The sequence below is a fragment of the Cariama cristata genome, unplaced genomic scaffold, assembly GCF_000690535.1.
Source record: "Cariama cristata isolate BGI_N322 unplaced genomic scaffold, ASM69053v1 scaffold15741, whole genome shotgun sequence".
In the NCBI taxonomy this organism is placed as follows: Eukaryota; Metazoa; Chordata; class Aves; order Cariamiformes; family Cariamidae; genus Cariama; species Cariama cristata.
Genome location: NW_009601155.1, coordinates 46,492 through 69,325, shown reverse-complemented (window position 1 = coordinate 69,325; position 22,834 = coordinate 46,492). Strand labels below are relative to the sequence as shown.

The following is a 22,834-nucleotide window of genomic DNA, read 5'->3' as shown; positions in this document are numbered from 1 at the left end:
TTGTTGAGTCAAACAAAAATGATATACGGGTAGCTTTGTTGCTATTCATTGATTTGGCTTTAAACAGGTAAACTTATTTGGCTGAGATCTTCCTACATTAATTCTCTGTCCAATGCAACTGGAAAACAAGGCTTGCAACTGGACAATTATTTTGCCATCATAATGCAAGAATGCTGTCATCTACAGTGAAAACTTTGCTCTTCTTGCCTGTTACAGCCAACATTAACTCAAAGGGATTTTTTTTAAAAGATTTTTTCTTAGGGTCCTTTAAAACTTATCCAATAGCAAGTACAACTACCAATCCAGCCGTAAATGAAGAAGGCAGTGTAAGTGTATCTGTACTACCCATGCTACAACAAAGTGCTAATGTAGAAATAGTTTAACAGACAAGTGACTAGTTTTGCAAAGACTTGCAAGATCCTACTACATCATATTTTCAAGATTTTAAAATGTCAAAATATCACAAAATTGTTTTTTCTTTTAATTTTTTGAGGACAGGCCAAACACAGTATTTAACAATGTTTCAAACAGATATCATTATGATGCTTTTTCTCTCATAGGATACAGGTAACCTTTTATGCACTCAGACACAAAGACAACACTAAAATATTTTCAGCCTGAAGAGGAGGAGGATTCGAGGTGACCTCATTGCGGCCTTCCAATACCTCAAGGGGGCCTATATGAGAGATGGGGACAGACTTTTTAGCAGGGTCTGCTGTGACAGGACAAGGGGTAATGGTTTTAAACTAAAAGAGGGTAGATTTAGACTTGACATAAGGAAAAAATTTTTTACAATGAGGGTGGTGAAGCACTGGAACAGGTTGCCCAGAGAGGTGGTGGAAGCCTCATCCCTGGAGGCATTCAAGGTCAGGCTGGATGGGGCTCTGAGCAACCTTATCTAGTTGGAGATGTCCCTGCTCACCGCAGCAGGGTTGGACTAGATGACCTCTAAAGGTCCCCTCCAGCCCAAATGATTCTAGGATTCTATGATATAACCAAACGCAAGAACCAGCATCCCAAATAGCATTCATCCATAAATCTGAAATAGGTTGTATATTAATCCTTTTCATCTCCTTGCTTTCACTGCTACAGTAAATCCAACAAATACACAGATTATACCTCTCTCTGTTGCTCTCAGTTTTTTAGATTCAGATGTTTGACAGTACAAAGCATTCAGGTACCTGTAAAGCTCCATTTTTGCTGAAGGATGAAACACACTGCATCAGTCGACTCAGTTCTTCAGAGACTGCTTCTACAACCCTTGACATTACCCGAGGAACCAAATCTTTGGAAATGGTAAATACCTGATTTTTAAGACAGAAGAATCACGAACACAATATCTATATTAACAGAAATATTTTCTACAGTAACATTTCAGTAAAAAGCATTAAAAACTTTGATTGAAACGACCACTTTGTTTTTATCAATGGACAAAAAAATTTCAAAAGCAACTGGAACATGAAGGATTTCTTTTGATGCTCACCCTGCGCTTTGATCAATCACCTTTGTTAATAGCAATGTTAGCTATATGATATGTGATAATGACAACTTGCAATGTCTAAAAGCAGCTAGACTTCAAAATACATGCTCCCGGCTGATGGATGCAGGCAGTTGTACATACTGCTGTTCTGTATGTAGCACTTTTAATTCAGGGTTGTGTGACTGACCCAATTGCACATTCAGCCACTTTTTACCCACATATTTTGCTATTTCTTCTAGAATCCTTTATATTTGATTACTGCCAAATGGCTAGTGTCTTTATGCTCTGTGGCAGAGATAAGCCTTTGAACGGGTTTGAGAGTAGGGTGGGGTAATGGATTTTTGTTTAGATTCTTCCACCGCTGCCATGTATTAGTTCCCTGGCAAAAACTTCACATCTTACTGTTTCTTCCATGCATCAAGATCGTATTTTTAACTGGTTTTTTGTGTAACTTTTTAAAGTGGTACTTGGATCCTCCATTTGACATTCAGAATAGCAACTGCAACACAACACCAACACAAAATTAAACAGTAGATCTATGCCTGAAGGAAAGCATGAAGAAACCAATCTTCCTTAAAGGGAACTTTAAGGAAGCGAGAAATTGTTGGTGAATTAAAAAAAAAATAGTAGTATGATTTTTCTCCACAAAATTGGGGAAAAATGCAGGCCAAGAGGTTGGAATATAGGAGGAAGTGAGATTATAGGTTAGACAGACCAAACTTGTGTCAAGATTTAAAGGTGATAATAAAGCTGCTCTAAAACTGCAGAGGGCTAGGGGAGAAGATGACACAAGGAACTGAAGATGATGTGACTGGAGTGGTACAAGAAGGAAAATGAACTGTATAGAGTTTTTAAACACTTCTCCCCTGATTTCTGCTTTAAAATGATCCAAAAAAAAAAATAGTGGAATGATTTTTTGCTAGAATACCTTTGCTTTATGTGAAGTTTAGATCTCATGTCTGACAAGGAAATATAGTAATTGACAGAAGATACTCATATACATGTGTAAAAAGTAAATTGAGGGGGGTGTGTGGGAGGGAAGAATGCAAGATTCCTACACAGTTTTCAGTGATTTAAGTAATGAATTATGTATTAGGGATCCCATAAAGCTGACCGTTCCAAAAGGCAGCTCTGCACCATAGGCTAAGTATACTGACCACATATACACCAGCTATCAGCTGTTACCACTGCTAATTCAAATATACAGACTGTTTTAACTGTTTTGACCCACAAAAGCTAAGTGACATACTTAGTTGTATGGTAATAATAATAAAAAAAACCCACAAAAACCCCAGTAACGATTTGGGAAGGGGTCATCTTATTCATTAGCAAATATTGCTGAGCAATTCAACACAAACATACCAGGAACACGTCCAAAAATCTTCTACTGAGAAGAGAATATTTGTGCCTACAACGAGCACTCTTGAAGTTACTATACAGAATCCAGGAAAAAAAATTCTCAGCAATGGTGAATCATCACAAATTTGCAATAGGAAGTCCTTATTTTGATTTCAGTTAAATTTGAATTCAAAGGTAGAGAAACAATTTTCTTTCCACTTCAGTCCATGCTCGCTGTTCAGCTGATGGTTAATTTTTGCTGTTTCAAATGACAGAAACTCACAGCCTTGCTAACTAAACTTAAATCTGACCCAACTTACAGAATTTCACCAGAAAACAGTGGAAATGGGAGTTTCATCTTGACACATGTTTTCATATTTCTGTAATATTTCACATCTAGAAGTTTATGAGGCAACATTATTTGGGCCAAAATCAGTATCGGTCTCAATGAAGTCAGCAAGGGAGTGCACCTTTCTACTGCAGCAATTTAACGAGTATGCATGTTTACAGGATTAGCTCAGTAAGTCACAAATGCCTTTGAGTTTTTTAAAACAAAAATTCCCTTTTTCATTAATTTCCACTACACTGAAAAACAACATTAAAAACAAATGGCATGTTGGTATATATTTTTGGTGTTGCTTATTCCCTCATTCGGAAGCATTTGGTAAAATCAGCAATGCTTCTGTAAAAACTGCTATAAGTAAATACTGAATCAAAAATATTCCAAGTGATATTTAAAGTTTCCGAAAATATATTCATTTATATGAATCCTTGTAATTTAAGAAGGAATAAAATAACGCCATCAAGTAAATCTCATCAGATTTTAAGCAGGTGGAAAAGGTAGAGCAGCTATACTTGTGGTATTTTGAAAGGTAAGAGTGGTATTACTACCAATGCTAGTACCAAGAGCAAGAGTAATCTGGTAACACTCTTGATGATTAGAAGGAAGGAGTACGTAGAACAGAGGCTGTAATTTAAAGGACTATAGAAAATTCCTGCATATTATCACAAAAGGCTAAATAACTGCAGCTCTACAAGCATATAATTTTAATAATAATGTTTTAATTATAATATGCAGTCCCTATCATAAGCCATTACCTACTTAAGCATTTAAGACACAATTTGTGCTCTACAGAGACTATAAAACTTTCTGATTTCAGGTTTCCACTTTTTATCCTATGTACAAGAATGACATATCTTGCCTTTTCACTCCGAGTGGCATATTTTCAACATTTCTTCCAAATCAAAGCACAAGCTCGTTTTCATTTGTTGTGGAAAATAAAGTTAATCAGAGAAAGTGAGTATTATCTCTCTCTCTCTCATCTGCATGAAAAGGGAAGAACTGAGCTTTAGACTTTGGCTTTCCTCTTCATCAGATAGCGGAAACAAAAAGGTGTAATGGAGTGTTACTGAGGATAAACAGGAACTGTTCATCTCCTCTTGCCCTTAAAAAAAGTTAGCAGTTGCATACTTGGTTGGCTAAACCTAACCCAAAGCACTTATATCTATAATGAAGACACTTCAACAGAGGTACAATTTTCAAGGGTGATGAAAGCCAGGATTTACCACGCAAAGTACACTGAAATTATTCATATGAATGTAAGCATGAAACAATCTGAAGTTTTTCTCACCTCTGCATGCACAGCAATGATATTCACTAATGCTTCTTTCAAATAGTTTCTGACGCCTGAAACAAAACAAACAGGATAATTAATTACTTTCATTCTGTTGTCTTAACAAAGCCATAATATTCTACTGTTCAATACTGTACTTTTTCTTTTCATTCTCTCACTAGCACTTTTGCAATCAGAGGCAGAAAGAGAAAGTTCCATAGCCACACCACCAGTCTATTTCCTTTTTCAAATCAAATGGAGAAAGGCACATTTCCTTACAGCAAAAGGTTAAAAAAGCCAGCAGGTTCCTGTTTCAGTATTCTTCTTCTCTGGCAATCCAATTTCACTAACTTTGCAATTTAATAAAAACCTAGCATTATTAAAAATAAATTCTAGATGTCTTGCTAGAATACACATACCATGGCATTACAGCTCGGTAAGTTCTAAACAAACACAGAAGACAAGGGGTTTTTGTTTGTACAACAGTCTTCAAGATCTTACTATTTTATCAGCTTCTCCGACTGTACATTATTATTATAGATAGAAATAGCAAGGACTCTTGTTTCTCTGAAAGCAGGTCAGAAGGTATTACTCATGGCAGTTTACAGGAGATGTCATGCCTTAGTAGAAATTTCCTCCTGGGGAGGGTGGAGAAGTCAAATAAGCATTTTATTTACCAAGAATACAAAATGTTTGTGAATTTATACTAAAAAGGAAATTCTAAACAGAAGGACGTCCAGCAGGGTATGCTTCAGTTAGGACAAGTTCTTAGTTCCCTATGCTGCTGTAATTCTGGAGTAATTTCCCAGATCTAGACTCCAGTGCGTAAGACGCAAGACAGGCAAAAATCTAAACCAGCCCCATTTGCTTTTCTGGGCACTCCACTTTGTAGGCAAAGGCAAATTAGACAGCATTTAACTCATTAAAGTATGCATAAGTGTTGGAAGTGCAACACAAGGTAATGAGAGAGGGTTACCGATCCACATGACCTCAACTTCTGATTTCAACTACTTTAGTATGAATCAGAGAAAGTGCAATGACCCCATCACTCCCTTTGGTATATTCCATCAACAGTAAAAGATCAGAATCGTGGACAAAGACTGGCGAGAGCATGCAGCTCAGAGATGACAGTGTGATCACGGCTGCTGTTACAAAAATTACAAAGTGAACCTTTAATCAGTTCATCTTACTTGCTCCACCTTTCCTCAGATAACACTGATGCAGCAACTTAATCCTACTACAAAAAGTAGCTTTACAAGGAGTTACCCGAGATCACCAAAATGACTTATTCTATGGGAGAATATAGTAGCGTCTCACAACTGCCATCTCAGTTGCGCTCATTTTTTTAACCACTGGTCCCACAACTCTAAAAAAGAGACACTTGTTCTTTCTTACTTAGACAATTACGGACAAGCATTTTGTAAGAGCAGGATGACAGGACCCCCTTGCACAAGGTACAAACGCTTTCATCGCCTGCATCTACACTGTGCAATGCCTGGAGTTTAGATTGGAGGGTGCGGCCTGGAGGGCATCACGGGTCTCCTGTTAGAAGCCAGGGTGCTTGGGGGAAAGTCGGGGGCGAGATGTTTGAACAGTGACTCTTGTTCCAATGTGCAGGCAGGACATAGCTGAGCTCTGCACCCAGACAGTCTCCGTTTCAAAAGTTCATAGCGAAGAGGCAAGCATCAAAGATTTTACTGCTCTCACTAAAAGCAGTTTGGTTTCAGAATTAAGACCTTTATAGAAGACATGTTCTATTTTCACTCTAGAAGAGATGCTAATAACTGAAAAAGGTAAAGAAAAATACAAGTCTTTCCCCACACATTCCAAAACATCTCTAACGCTTTTTTTCACTAGCTTTATTCTTTTCCTTGAAAAAACTCAGTCTCTCTTTCCATTTAAATGAAACCAATGACAAGTCAAACAGCATAGTATACTAGGTTGCAAGCTTGTAATTTCTTGTTATCTTTGTGATTTTTTTGCAACAAGGAAGGAAGGGAGGGAGGAATAGAGTAATACTAGAAATTTTATGAAACTGACATTTTTCTCCTCCCCTGTAACCTGCAAAACAAAGTATGAATGCTACACACCAGTACTTGAACCACACCAAAAGATCACAGGTATATGTGGAAATGCAACACCCCCTTCCTTTTTCCTCTTCTACTGTTTTCCTCCTTCTGCTTTACTCTGCCCCAGTTTAAATCCTCTGCAGGCTTTGCATCACAGAGGGCAAAATTTGTATCATGTCCCACAAACAAATAGAACTTGACCAGACACCAAATGGTGGTATGCAAATCACATCAAGAGGTACAGGGTAAATTTGGGAGCCGGTTTGAAGTTAACCTCAGAGTGCTAAGTGTTGATTTTGGTCTGCAAACCTATGTAGTATTCAGTTTTTGGCTGCCTACCAGCCTCACCTTGTGACAACAGGATCTTTTATGTGGAAACTGTGTGTTTTTACTTTTGCACAAATGCTGCACAAGATTAAGACAGTCTCCCTTCTCTATGGATACCTGAGCACCATCAGAGCCTGTTCATTAGTCAATCAAAATTTCACTTGTGAACTTACCAGCATTTCTTTGCCCCCACTGATTGTTCTCTAATGAAGCATCTCACTCAAACCCCAGCACAGCTGCGGAGCTATAATGGAAGTAGAGAGAGAGGGCAGGTGTGTACCCTGCAGAGAGGAGGCCAGCAGGCTGAGCTGGGTGGAAGAGTTATCACAGAGGTGAGTGAGAACTGGAATGTATAGAGACCGAAGTGGGAAGGTTGTGTTAAGAGGGTGATGTGGTTCCAAGAAAGAAACCTCATTTCCCACCCATCCTACCTAAGCTCCTGACGTAGCGTGCCTCTTCTCATGCATTCGTGCAACCTGGCTCAGGATAGAAGCTGCTAATTGTGTCTGCTGCTGAGCACCCAAATTAAACAACTTCTGACTGTGCTAGTAAAAGTTGCCTATCAACTATGTGGAAACCTTCCATAACACATTTCTTAAAGAGTCAGTCACTGAGTTACTGTAACCAGGTACCGTTAGTTTCTACAAGCACGAAATACTAATGTCAGCAACAGTAGCACCAGGTGTTAAATACCACTGTCTGGTGGTGCACAACTAAGATATAATATGGTCACTTATGTCTTCTAGCTGAAGAACTCAGAATGAATTGACTAAATGGCATTGAGATGGAACCTATGGTAAAAATGAAGCAACAGTAGCTTAGTATTGCACATTGCTGGCCCATCCCAGCTGTACAATAAAACCTCAGTGAAAGGGCATAAGCAGACATATTTTATCTTGCATCCTTGTACCACATACAAGGACAAATGGGTGAACTGAGAGTTTAAAGGAGATTATTTCTTGCAATCCCAGTAGCAGTAATTAGGTGTTCCTGACCTTTCATGGCAGGTCCAGTCCTGCTACGACTGCAGGATCAGGGGACTCAGCACAAGCTCAAATATTTCCTCAGTTTCTTAGACAAGTTTTGCAATTTAAGAGCAGATAATTCAGCAAAAAGTGCAAAGCTATGCAGTTCAGAGACAGTCTGTGTATATGAACCTGTAGTTGCTTAAAGTGCAGCATCTAGTAGTCTAAAAGACCTTGTCTTGGCAAGCTAAACAAACCAAAGGCGGAAAGAAGATGCAATTGCACTCCAAAAATGCCAGTAAATGGAATCAGATAGAGGAGGGAGAACTAGCTAAGCTGAAGAACAATATTGGCACAAGAAAGAATGGTATAAATAAACTGACCATCAGTAAACTTAGGCTGGAAATTAAAGGTAAACCGTGTAATAGGTTTGCTCTGACTATGCTATTAAATATGTGGTGTTGTGACAATCACTGCTGTTGGGGAGTCAGTTTCCTATCACGAATAAAGTGTAAGTAAAAAGGGTTTTTCCCCTCAGGCCTTCTTTTTGTCTTATTTGTGAAGGATTTTCATTTTTGCATGTGGAGACAAAGCCAAACATATCTGAATGTCAGGACTTGCAGGCATAGTTAATAACTGTACTATATTTTTAAAAATTACAATTAAAAAATATCCAATTTCTGATTTATATCACTGCACTGTTTGTGGCAGGCTTTGTTGAAGCAAAGTATTACTTCTCTGGAGTATGATTCACTGGAAATACAAGCAGTGGCGTCCAGCTGTGAATTTGTTGTGAAATTCACTTCAAAATGAAAAAATTCTGTCTAGAATAGAATTTTTGTGCAGCTTTCTCTACGACTGTTCAGCAGCCCACGCAATTACAGTTTTTGGGACACCATGCTGCCAGTCCTATTATACAGCACTGAAAGCTAATGCACCATATAACTGTAGGTTGCAACTATTAGGCTAATCAAGTGAAACATAACATTCTTAAGTCTAAAATACCTCTTATTTAGCATATTGAAGCACAAATACAATGCCTTTCCATAGCTTCTGACAGAAATGTGTTAAAGAAAGTCTCAACAAGCCTTTGCAATTTCTCTCAGGAAAATGTTATTATTCTGTTACAGCATAAATGCATTTCACTCCCACTCTATTCTTAACACCAAAGACTCTGACTTGCTGGAATTCTAGCTGCCACTAACAAAGCCCCAGTACTGCTCTAAAGAAAAATGGATGGGAAGACTTAAGGCATAAAAATGAAGGACAGTTTCAGACATCAATTATCACAATGGCTGACAAACTTTAAAATAGCACCTTCCAATTTTGGGCCCTCCACTGTACTTTTTACCGGTGAAATATCTAACAAGATAATCCATTAAGTTTAATCTCCAGTTTACATCACCTATTAATTTTTTTTTCCCAAATTAACTCTGTTATAAAGTCTACATTTACAAGCAATTTTAACAATAACGTAAAGCCGTAGCAAGGATGACTGTGTGAACTATGGGAAAAGCAGAAGGGAAAAAGATTTGTGGTTATGAGGAGTAACAGAAACTATATTTCTAGCTTGCCAATGCAGGAGTCATTCAGGAGATCTTCAGATGGTGTAGTGCTAGCAGTTGTCCCACATGTAGTTCTCAGAGGTATGTCTCCCCCAAGTACTTAGATGACAGTGTTCTACTATGAAACCTCCAAAGTGACTGAATAAGCATGCAAAAGCTGGAACTGCAATATCATATGCGTAATTTTAAGACACAGAGAGGCTACAAAAACTTGCATGCGCAAATAGAGCAAAAGTTGCACGCACAGTAAAACTGAACTCATCAGGATGCTTTTTCTGCGCCAGAAGCCAACACCAGTCTTCAAACGTTCCCAGACCTTCTAGATTAACTTGAGAGAGAGGGCGCATATGAGCATCAAACATTCGTACGTCTTCCGCAGACTCAAGAGTTCAAAGAATGAACTGAAGTTCAGCTAGGACAACTGAAACACACAGGAAATTTTAACCCAGTTATCCTGGGTTTGACATACTTTAACTCTTGTGAGACTGGAACCCCATTTGTGATGGGGAACTGGGAAGCTAACCTTGTCATTGCCTCTCACTGAACAAGTCTTTCAGCTTGCCTATTCTGCAAAAAGGAGGAGAGGAGAATAAAAGCACATAACTGTTCAGAAAAAATAGGTGGTGTCAGCAGGTACCTCTGCTCATCGGCAGTAAACCACACCAGACATGAGGATGAGAGGCTATGAAGGGTCAAAAGAAAAAACTTCTGAGGCAAATTCACTCAAATAAAAATCAGGCAGGAATATTAAAAGCTGCTGCTCTTCTGTGGAGGAGTTAGAAAAGCCATTCACAGGAAGTTCTACAGTTTGACAGCTGTCACTTAATTCTGTTTGGTTTTGGTGGTTTTATTTCTTTGCTTTTAAAAAAAAAAAAAAAAAGAGAAGGATTCACCAAAGAGGAATGAATGGTTCTTTATACTTTGACCAAGCTACCAGTCCTGTTTCAAAACTGGGTTTACTGGCTTATTAGAAACCTAAGCTCTGAGGGACTGAAACAGAAATGAATCTTGGGGAGGCACAGAGCCACCAATTTAGGAAACAACAGAGAGCATTCTGGCCTCTGTAGGAGGTCAGTACTTGCATGGGCAAGCAACTGCTGCTGGTAGCAGCAATGTTTCTTAGTGCCTCTGAAAAGAGAGCACTAAATTCATTGGCCTTAAGGCTTGAACATGACTTGGTAGAACTAGGAAAACTGATGCCTGGGAGTCTGAAATTTCAGATTTTAAACCCGTCCAATTGTACGCAATATTTTTACAATTTATTGTTCTGATTAATGAGTTATGCAAGTAACTTTTTTTTTGCCTGATCGCTTTTTAATAAAAACTTTCCTCAAAAAATAATAACAAACAGAATTTTGTGATCCAAAGAGAACAGTATTTTTCATACCTAGCTGCACAGCACCAATACTTGACCGTTCCTGGATTTGCTATGCTGATAGTAAATTTAGAGGAGGACAAATGGAAGAAAATTATGATTTCATCTGCTGTGTTCTAAGGAAGGCACCTGCTTTTTAAATTATTTGATATATATTCTTTTCAGTTACACTACACCCTATTGCCAGATTTAACTGAATCAATATTGGAAATGTTCATCTTCAAGCTTCAGATATATAGTCCCAAACTTTACAGCAAGTCACACACAAAGTATTTTGAACTGTATGTCAGTTAAGCTCCTGCAGCTCTTCTTTAAGTTTTTAATCTGCTATATGAAAGTGCTGGAAAAAAACCGCACACATCTACTGCAAGTCGTTAATCAGTGCTATGCAGTGCACATTAAAAAAGAAACTAATGAATGGTATCCACAAAGCCATGTAACTTCTTTAAACAGTCTGATTTTAACTGCTAAATTTCTTCTAGGTTCTGGCTGCATCACAGCTGAAGCAATAGCTGTATTTAACAGCTGCTTTAACTGCCATTATTCTAGCATGATTTCCAGTGTGGTCAGGACATTTTTTCCTCCATGAAACTCATGTTACAAAAGCAGTACTATGGGCTAGCGGGATACCCTGTGGGATGGCAGCCTATTATTTGTATTTCTGCAGCTCTTGGAAAGGCAGACTGTGCTACACAACACACCAAGTGAGCACCGTCCTGCCCCTTGCAGCCTACTTGGGGATTTCAAGGTTAGAGGGATGCCTCCTGACAAACCAAGCTGCCCGACTGCCCGACACATGCCACAGAATTTCACTTTTCAATCTAACCTAACCAATAACTTCCGACTAAAATCAAGTAATCTCTTTTTGAAAACTAAAAATATAAACAGGTAAGACAGAATAGGTGGGAGGGGGAAGAGGCGCTAAAAAGTGAAACATTGTCTGAGGTCGCAGCAGGTCAGCAGAGTAGTCAGCACTGTCTGCATGCAGAAGCTGCTAGAAGAATTCAAAAAAAAAAATGTGTGCAGATGTGCCTTGGTACACAAATTTTAATTTAAGAGCTATACAGAATAGCTCTAGGCTTGCCATACTTAGGGATGGCTGCCTGACACCTCCCAGAGCATGATGAAGCTCATCTATCAACTACCTTATCCCAAGAAATGAACAAGAGGCAGCACAGACTCAAAGTGAAAATCAAAATGAACAAGAAAATATTTTTATTTTTAGTATGCAGCATTCCAAATAAACATGACTTATAATATAGCTTACATGTAAAATATTTCAGAAGCTCAGGCTACAGAACTACTATACATACTACAGAAGTATGTATAGCAAAAAATGTTTTACATTATGTTGGTATTGTGAAGCTATTTGGAATAAATTTATTTATTGACTCTTTCAGAGCATGTAACTTGGATTTGAAAAAAAAAATATATACAAGCAATTTGGATTTAGACTTTAGCGCCCAGGATGACATGAAAGGTGGCATCTGCTACCCATAAGGACCAAGAGCATGCCTGAAGCTATATGAAATGCATTTGAATAAAGGTGTTGTCCCTCAAAATAATTCAGAAATCTAACATTTATAGTCAGGGAAAATCTAATGTGACTGACAGTCTGTTTAACTCAAATGTAGGAATTAGCTGAAATAATTAGAATGCCATTATGTATGAAACTTTGTATGTTTCTAGCACAACAAACTGTATTTGCCTCATTAGAAAATGCCCTAAATTATTTAATGTTTCTGGAAAATAATTTTAAAAGCTAGCTACTATTTGCAATTACTATAGTGAATGCAATACCTCATTTAGAAAAGTAGCGTTTCCATTTCCAAGAAGCCTATACCTTTCAAGATAGTCTCCTAACTGTGGAATAGACAGAAACCTAACTCGTTTGCAGTCACGAGCCTTTCATGAACTACAGCACCGGGACATGAGTATGTCATGCTATTTTACTGAAGCGCCCCCACCCACACAGTGATATCATCTAACCTGACACCCTGCAGATGTTTAAAAAAAAAAAAAGTAAAAAAAAAAGTAGAAATGTGACTTGGAATTTCCCCATGGACATAACAAAGCACCTCACCTCTACTCTTTATAACAGCACACAGGTTTCTCCCTTCAAAGACGGTTGATAGGAAATCGGCTGCAAATACCGGTACTAGCAGTGGCCTGTTTTCTAAATTAAGGTAGCTAGACAAGCCTGTTTGTTTCTTTCTAAGTACTATGTATTTGCTATCATGCTTTGTTGTTTGCCCTGTATAAAAACGTTTTCAGAAAACTGTTTGTAGGATGCTAGGAGCAGAACACTTGTATCCGGCAGTAGCTCTAAAAATACAAGAATTCCACCAGGTCACAACCTTTACCACCACTTAAGCTGCTTTATTTATTATATTCCCTCCTTGTTTTGACTCACAAATAATTTCCAAGTTGATTTTTAAAAAGCTAATAGCTAGTAGGTGTCAAAACCCAAATAATGTGCAGTGCAAAGAATGGCTTTCGTTTAGTTATTGCTTCTCCTTTGCCCAAAAAAAGAAATATGGACACTGTCTCTTAGAGAATTAAATGGACACCACCATGTTCAGCAAATTCCTTACTTCACTGTAAGATTTATGCAGTCTGATTGCTAACACTAGTTTTACTGCCTCCAAACATGATTTTTTTTTTAAAATATGTGCATAATAAATGAACACAGCCCCATGTAAAAGAAAGGGTAAAGTTGGAGGAAAGTTAATTATTTAAAACCAGTCTAGAACCAAAGATACAATTACAGCATTCACAGACTTTTATGGATTCATACGATACATCTGAACCAACTGAAATGTCATATAACTGCTCCAATGTTATTAAAGCAGAAAAAAAAAAAACCAACACTTACAGACAGGGACTCCAGCATCTCATTTGAATCTAACCAATAATGTAAAATTTTTCACTAGGCCACTTCCTGCTATTGCTGGAAACATTCCCTCAGAGATGGATTTCAAGGTACTGTGCTGTTGTTTTGAGAGTACATTCAGAAGAAAATGTGAATGTGTAGGCAAACTGGAAACTCTCTGGAGAGATTACCCACTTAGTTAACCACATTTCCTGTTTTTTAACCCGTTTGTCCTAAGTCAGTCCTTAGACTACTGACAAAAATAGATACAAGCGTGCTATAAATAGCTCATTAGCAGGTCTTTCTTGGTAAAACTGAAAATGTTTTGATAAATCTATTGTTCTTACTAGCTCCATACTAATTAAATTGTGAATCAGACTAATGTTTCCTTGAAATTCTTCTCTGCATAGCTCGTGGTAATTATAAATATACAGCGCCTTAGGAATCAGAGAAAAAGTTGTAAGAACTAATAGTGACCTAAAAAATAGCTATCGATAAATGAAATTTAATGAACAAATTACTGGTAATCTATGTGGAATGTGCTTTTACAAAGCACAGTTCTGAAACAAGGGAGGACAGAGCCTGATCACCAAGAGTCAGAACCTAGCTAAATATTTTGAGATCTGAAGGCCAGAGTGCTGCATCTTTGAATTAGTTGCCTTGCTCTTATTTTCAGCCATGACACTATGTTGATGTAACAGTGAATGTCACTTGAAGGACTTGGCACAAGTAGCCACAAAAATACTTTCCAAAAACATTAAACATGAAGGCTTTCAAGACTTACGTTACTTGTAGTTTTTGAACTATTTTAATTCAAGCAATAGAAATTATGTCATGATGTTCAAAGAACCTGAAAGTTTCTGTGCTTCAGCTGGCTTGGAGTACCAAGAGCTCTCAAGACTGCCAATACTGTCATTAATACCTTTGTCTATGCATGAACTTCAGTCTACAAGAGGAGAACACCAAGAGAATACCACTGGTTCTGTGCCCTTGTGCATAGCCCAGACCAAGATATCTTTTTTAAAGAAGCTGCTGAGGCTGTTTTGAACTTTCTGCTACTCCATCCAAACTGCCAGAAGGATTTGAGGGACTGTTGAAGAAGTCTGCAATCCAAATACTTGCTGCTTGCTGATCTTTACCACACACATTAAAATCCACTGCTTCTTGGGACAGAATATAATCTGCTTTATCATTAAGAAGATAAAGAGCAAAACCTGTAAAGGTGAAAGACTACAACAGGAAATGGAAGCCCAACAGTGCTTCACTTGGGAAGAACGAATGTTTGCTAGCATCTAATAGTTAAAAGATAGGCAGGTAACCGAAGGCCAATTTGCTATGTATGCATTTTCTCAAGAGCATTTTGTTAAAAGATGGATTTACTTTCGTTTCTACCATCAACACAGTAACAAAGTGTAAAGGACCTTTTACCAAACCAGACCTGGACGTCATGAGCAAAGGATGCTGCATACCATACTGAGAATTGAACCATAAAGACTCTCAAATTACTTGAATTATTGCAGAATAAGCCAAATTTCAACTTGTTAATCTGGTAACAAGAAATGTAAGTGGCAAAAGAAAAAAAATCAAAACCCTCTAAACCAAACAAAAAGCCTATGCACCAATGTAAAAAAATCCCACTCACTTCAGAGTTTACAGCCATCCATATCTCTTCATTTAAGCATACACAGGTATCATCTTGCCTAAATCACCATTTGTGAACAAATGCAACAATGACCCTTAGGCTGAGCCCACTACTTGAGATATATGACCCATAGAAACTTCTCTTTTTGTTGTCATTTAAGTATTAACAACATTGTCTGGCACAGTTACAGACATTAAACAGTGTTCTTCTACATACGCAGTTGTCCCATCAACATGTGGCTGTAACCCACACACGCAACCTTGAGACAAAGAATACAAACACTTCACAGCCAACAGCGTGCTGCCCTACAGATTTAGGAGCACTTAAAAAAACTACCTTACTGTTTCTACTTCGGCATTAACAGTGTTGGGGCTGTTGAATCTTTTTTTCCTTGAATTCAAGTGTCTATATATGTTTGACTTAAGGAGAAACTCAACAGTATTAAATAATCACAACCATCAGATATTTAAAGTAGCTGGTTTGAGGAAAATAAAAAAAAATTCACTATGAGAAAAGACATTTCACCCAACTACAACACAATATATACTATCCAAAACAAAACCATTGTTCTTCCTGAGTGGGAAAAATAGGTTCTGAAGAATGAAATTTATGTGTGAGATTCTTAGATATAACAAACCCTCCTTCTTGACATGAAAATGAATACATCTAAGGATGCCTCAGTATTACCTGAACTTTTTCTACCAGCAATCCGTTAGCTGTAGGATGGCTTCCTAAGCAGATACTGCTTCATTCTCCTCAATCAAAATTCTTAGCAAATTCCCTCCCTCTGCCCCCTACAGTTTTCAGCATATAAGAGTCATAGCATTATGTAAGTTCTATTATCACTAGATTTCCAGTATAAGAATAATTTTAATGTTGAAAGATTTTCTTCTGTTAAAGTAAAGAGTGCTAGTAGCCAGCACGTAAGGTGCTGAAAAATCAACAGGGTATGGCTAGGTTCCCACCGATTTCAGCAGTTTGTAAGGCAGGATTGAGATCCTTCCATGTATATCCAGGAAATTTGGCAGAGTTGGAACTTAATGGCTCTTTTCTGGCCACAGAACACTCTTAAGTTTCCAATGCCTGTGAGCAAGAGAAACACTGAGGCAAGAAACAATATTGCACGTAAGAGGGGACAGACTTAGTGTGTATATGTATTTTTATATATGTTGGACATTTTTTCAAAAAAGCCATGTGTATCAACAGTTTTCTCATGAAATAAAGTTAGAGCATGCTGACCAAGAAGCCAAGAAACTGCTCTGCTGCTTTAAAGATCTCTTTTTTTTTTTTCCTGATTTAAGAAAAATAGAGAAGCTATGGAACAGAGCAGCTGGTGGGTGGTGGACATACTAAGAGTATCATCATTTTGTAAAACTAGTACCTATGTTCTTCTGAAGTCTGGTACTCATATCGTTTCTAGTACTGTACTCTATTGGTCATTTACCTAAAACATTTTCCAAATTCTTCACAAGTGAGCCACTTAGTAAAAAAGAAACCAATTGTACCCCTTTACCTCACGATTTTGACACAGGTTTCCAAAAGCCTGAGTGTGATAACTCATCGTATTTGGTGATCCTTGCCAATCCCAGACACTCTCTCACTTTACGGATGTGCAGGTTAATGCCCAGTCACACATCCAGTGGTGTCACCGGGGGTGGAAGTCAGCAACACAGACTAACCCCTTCACATTGCCTCCAGATAGCTTGATATAGGAGGATTTATGTAATGGCAAGAAGCGTCAATTTAAAAAGATGTATGTACCATAAAGATACAGAATGACCAATTCAATGAGAACAGCAAGTTACTTCTTTAATTGTAAGGTATACTAAAAATCAACATCTCTATCAAAACCGAGAACAGTTGAATCCAAAAACCTCAAGCAATATTTCCTTTCATTAACACAAACCAAGCATAGTCTGCAAGAATATTCATTTATTTCTTTCAAACACATCATTTTTAAAGCACTCTGAAGGTGTCCTTTCATGATTTTATAAAACCTAAAATTATTAAAACCTCTCAAAACACAGACTCACTCAGGAAACTGTGTGTTCTTCTCATAATTCCTGAAGTCACTGGTACTGTAATAATAGCCTGTCATATGCAAAATGACAGCAATTTCATAAATGAAGAATGAGCTTAGAGATATACTATGTTTATGAATTTACTTCAGTTGTCACTCAAATATTATTATTATAAGAAATGAGAAAACTGAAGCCAACCAATCCAAAAGAGACCAATTTCACAAAGAAAGTATTTGGAACAATATAGACACTAAAAACTTTTAGTGTCCAGTTACGTCCTGCATCTGTCTAACGTTCAAGCTACAGAAAAACACCCCAACTTAGTCACCAACGAAACATGTCCTCTGTTTATTACAGCAACTTAAGACAGCTATACCTTGGTAAGAAAAGGCAAACATGGCAAAAGGAAGTAGAGTACGGACTTTTAAAAAGATATATATATGTTTTTTAAGTCAGAAACTTTAAAAGTGGTGCTTTGAGCAAAAAGATTACTAGCATCAATAAGATACACAATTTTCTTGTCTTTTACGGTATAGTTTTGTTAGTACAACTAATGATTTTTTTTTTTTTTTAAGTTGCTATTTCTGTTGAATGATATCAGAAGTACAATGGTAACAAGCAGGCGGCACAGATATAATATAAAAAACCCAATACTTTTGGAACTTGATTCTGCAAAGGTCTGTGAATGTTCTTAAAAAATGCAAGCAGTCAGTCTCCACACTGAAAGAAACCACAGGACTGGCCGTTATTACTTCTACATACTTTCTTCCAAATGGATTTGTATACCATTTGTGGATGCACAGAATTTTTATTTGTTCTTAGTAACTGAATTTGGCAAATTGGCAACAAAATCAAAGCCAGGGTATTAGCTTACAAGCAAACACTAATAGGTAGCAGTATTTTGTAGGCATGGTGGCAGTATCAAGTCATGGGAAAGATCTGACTGAAGAAAGGGACCTTGGTTACAGATGCGGTGGATTCTTTGGAAGATGTAGTAGGAGGTCACGCTCTGCTTAATTTCACCAAATTCTCAAATTTGAGTTCTATGGTAAAATCTAGGTTTTCTTCCCCACAGACTTGGTAACTCGTGATGGCCTTGAAGAGGCAGTCATCATTTTGACTTTCAGCCAGTCCTTTACTTCTACCAATGCACATATTTAAAACTGCACCATGTACTGCAGTCAAATGCATGTAGATCAGCAAATCAGCAATAATTACTCACAAGAATAAACCTTAAATTTATGGCAAAAAATGTCATAAACTGAATTTCACATAGAATTTTATTTATCTGTCTGTTTAAATGACTACTGAATTGGAACCAGACCACAGCAGCTTTTAGAGATGTTACTGCAGTATAAAAACAAAAAAAACCCAACACCTCAAAAAAACCCCAGCAACTGAACCAAACCAAAACAAAAAAACCTTACTGCCCTCTACTCTGCTAGGAAAAAGAGAAAAATTAGACAAAAATTGTTGCGAGGCACATACAGTATTCAGTGAGACTGCATATTTATCCTATTTATTAGAGTGAAGGTGAGAACTTGCACTGGCTTCCAGTGTTGTTATTTCATAGTTTTTCACTTCCAAGTTTCACTGAATCCCTACAGCATTTTGAAAAGGGCATAGATTTGAAATGAAGAATGTCTTTGCATGACCTGAACAATATATCCTTAAAAATTGTTCAAGTCCAAAACTAACATTTGGAAGCTATCTGGACTCAGGAGCGACCCACAATAACTGGAAAGCTTAAGATTTTTCACAGTTCAAAGTAAAGGCTTTTAATAATTTTGAATTACTTCAACCACTGAACAAGTCCAACACTATAATTTCATCCACATATCAATAAAGTTTAAGTGTTTCATTAAATTTAAATTGCTATTCATCGTGTAAAGAAATTTTAAGCTAATCAAATGCTTTTTATTACAACGGGTCTGCTGTACTGTTAGAAGTCTATCATATTTTCCCACTTAAAAAATAAGAGTTCAAGGGCTTGATAACTTGGCTACAGAGAGAATATGCTCCAGGCTGAATTTGTATAGAAATTTTGTATAGAAAGCCGAGACTTTTTGTTACATGAAAATTTTCAACTTAAAAACATTGCACACACCCCTGGGTAGAAAGTGTTACTGAAGCACTGAGCAGACAGCTATTTTCCCAGTCTGCTAGTTTAGCTATCCAATAGCAAGGTGCATCTTGGAGATATATTCTCATCAGTGTTTCTAAAATGGTAATAAATACAGCATCCTTAACTACTGCACACATTCAGGGATTAGAAAATAATCATTTTTATCACTCTTTCATCTTGAGTTCAGTATTGTTTTATGCTTGACCATAAAACCCCTTCTGCAACATTTTAAACCATAACTAAGAACGTGAACTGACCAGTGGGTTTACTAAGGGCATCAAGGTTTTCGGACCTCCCCTGCTGAGTTGTCTGGGGCAAAGCCCAGGCATTTTAAGATGATTCTCTGCATCTGCACAGGTAGTACAGGAGGTACTGTAACGCTGTATTTTGTACGGTCTTTGAAGAATCCCCACCACAAGGCACTAAGCACCTTCACAGGGGAGAACACACACTGTTATGGATTGTTTCAAACTAGTACCTACGTGCTAAAGGTTAACAAGACAAAACCATGACAGCGTGAATTATAGGAACGATATAGGCAGCTCCCTGAACAGACAAGTCTGGCAATTTTCATACCTCTGAGTTTACTTAGACCAATAGCAAAGTTTTAACTTGGGACTTCCCATTTAAATATCACACACAAAAAACTCTGGTCCTTTATAATTTGAGCTAGAGGACTATGACTTAACTACAAACAACAGCAGACAAACCTCTACTACAGATCAACCATTAGCCTTAAATGAGAGCCACCGTCACCTATGAGTAGGTAACAACACACTAAAGTTTCCCAAATATTAATCATGATCTGTAAATGCTTCTTGACCTCACAGTGCTCCCATGCACACTGTGTCTTCTGAAACTGTGACTATGACCTCAGTATGATCTAATAAACTCTTGCCCAGTTTAAAGTCCCACAGTTTCCTACAGCATATCGATTTGCTTTGAACCTAACTTTTAAAATGGATGCCTTGATTTCCACAGGATCTTGTCCGTGGCACTGACAACCTCGAAACAGGAAATGCAATTGTATGCCTCAGCCAATACAATATGAAAAATACAACTGGTCCAACAGAGCAAATACATTTAAATATAAAATAAAGAGAGAATCCTGAGAATACATTTAATCTCTCAGCAGATAAATACTGTACAGTAAAAAATTAGTTCTGTCAATATAGACACATACCCTAATTGACAGCCATGCAAGAGCATTTTTTTGGAATCTGGCTAGAGAGTGTCAAATGGATTTTAAAACAGTTCTGCTGGGTATGAGAAGAGAGCAGTCCCAAGATCTTTTAGCAGCAAACCTTACCCAACTGGATATTATGTGAGAAACAGCAAAGCATCTACAGTGAGCACACCTGTGGAAATGAATCTTTGTAGGAAGAGAGTAAGCCCAAGCTAAAAAGCCTAACTAAGGAGTCTGGAACAGACTTGATACCACAGTTTGGGCCTACAGGTAATTTTACTTTCCATGTGACTTACTCTCCCCACTCCACTTGTTTTATTACACCTCAGTTTACTAAAGACTGCCGCCGAAACTACCTTGAGCATTATCAAGATAACAAAAAACTAGTTTCTAAGCGTAGTGATTGAAGGAACAGTCTAACACTGAGCCCACTCAAAGACCTCATTCACAACCAAGGTTTTAGGTTTTTTTGTGTGTGTGTTTTTTTGTTTTGTTGGGGTTTTTTTTGTTTGTTTTTGTTTTTTTTTACTTATAATCAAGGGACTATTGACTTGGAGTTCTAAGCTTTTTGCTTTTTGTACTATGACCGTATTGTACCTCCCTCACCTCCCTGGTCTTCAGTTCTGGCTTCCAAAACCATTCGAAGTATCACCGAGTTCTTCCTCTCCCACACTTCCATCCATCCCTACTCACTTATCCAACCTGCAAACCCAACCTGCCAATGCTCCAAAACTGTCTCCTGCCTCATTCCAGTAACACTGGGGCACTCAAAGTAATCAGTAAATCAAACAGTAAATATTAAGATGGCATTTGTGCCTATGAAATGCAAAGTAAACATGAAAGCATTCACTATACCAAGTTAGACCACTGAGTATTGTTCTGCTGATGACGTGATTTATTACTACTTATATTTTATTGAAGGGTTTGGGGCAGTACAAAACTTGTTTGGATATCCCGTCATTCAAGCATGTAATAAGGGGTGCTGGAAAAGGAAAAAATGATGCTTGCTCGTTCATCTCTATGCATTATCGTTGATTCCAACCCCTGATTAATCTTGTTCTTTGAGCAATGTAGAGATCAGATGCTATTATCAAAGTCAGTCATAAAAATACTAAATAATATGAAAATAGCTTAAGTGTTTCTCAAAGAGTGTGCTTGAGGGTCTAAAAAAATATTTAGATTTCCTTGTAACATAAAAAAAAAAGGTTGTTGACATTAACACATGTCCACCCAGAGATGGACTGCGAACTAACACTGTATGAACTAGAAAACGCTGAACTGATGACGAGTTTCCCAGGTAAAGATCAAACTGGCCTTTGAAATGCCAAACTGGAGACAAGTATGGTACAACTTTCTGCAACTAGCTAGACAACAGAAGAGACTTCTGAGTTGTCAGACACTGCTGATAAGTAAATCCGCTTGAGTTGCAGTAACTATCGTCTCATTTAGGTATTAGAGTGACTTCTAATACCATCACTTAGAAAGGGTACATGAACAGACACAATTCTCAAGCTACAAAAAAAGATTAGGATACAGTCTGACCAAGGAATCGCAACAAGACTTCTTTTTAGAGATACAAGGCTTTTGCACTCAGGCTCTTCCCATCCCTCAGGGAATATAAAATGAAGCTTGTTTTAGGTCTTCAAAATTTTCAGATGAGAAAGATTTAAAAAGGGAAATAATATGATGGGGAAAAAAAAATACACCCTGCTTTAAACAGGCAATTTACAAATTTGCTGACCGTTTAATTTCACCATTTGAGAAGAATGCAGGTTTTCCAGCTTTTAATGAAAAATACTGATGATAAAATGTTTTTTGCAGTTTAATTCACAGAGCTTAATAGACAGAAATGTCCCAAGGTATCGCAGGAAGGGGTTTGACACTACAAAGTGGAACTGTAAGTGATGGCAGACACATGCAGAGCAAGAGGAAGCATAAGAAATAAAATAGTTAAGTTGCAGATGAACTTCTACTTGCACATGTGAAGTCTAGAGTCTGCTGAGACCAGCCAACAAGAAACTCGATTAAAAATTAGCAGCAGAAAATCTTGCATGCAAGAAGCACAAGAAGATATCTAATAAAAGTCTATTTGCAAGTGCAACTCAGTATGTGGCAGGTAGGAACTGGAAAATGCAATGTCTCTCCAGGACAGTTTCTACTGGGATTTCTATAATAGTCAGAAATTAAAGATAACCTGTTGGCAGAAACTACAGGAAGCTGGAGAAACAGTTCCTTCTCCTCATCTTTTGCAACTGT

At 37.6% G+C, this 22,834-nt stretch overlaps 1 protein-coding gene across 1 annotated transcript in view; it reads right to left on the bottom strand.

Moving 5' to 3' along the window:
- Positions 1 to 22,834, bottom strand: part of EXOC2 (exocyst complex component 2) — a gene marked incomplete at its 5' end in the record, with an annotated part of 64,410 nt that overhangs the window by 5,595 nt on the left and 35,981 nt on the right. The window contains 2 exon segments of the mRNA XM_009710356.1: positions 1,182 to 1,304; positions 4,450 to 4,505. Coding sequence (XP_009708658.1) covers positions 1,182 to 1,304; positions 4,450 to 4,505 — 179 coding nt within the window.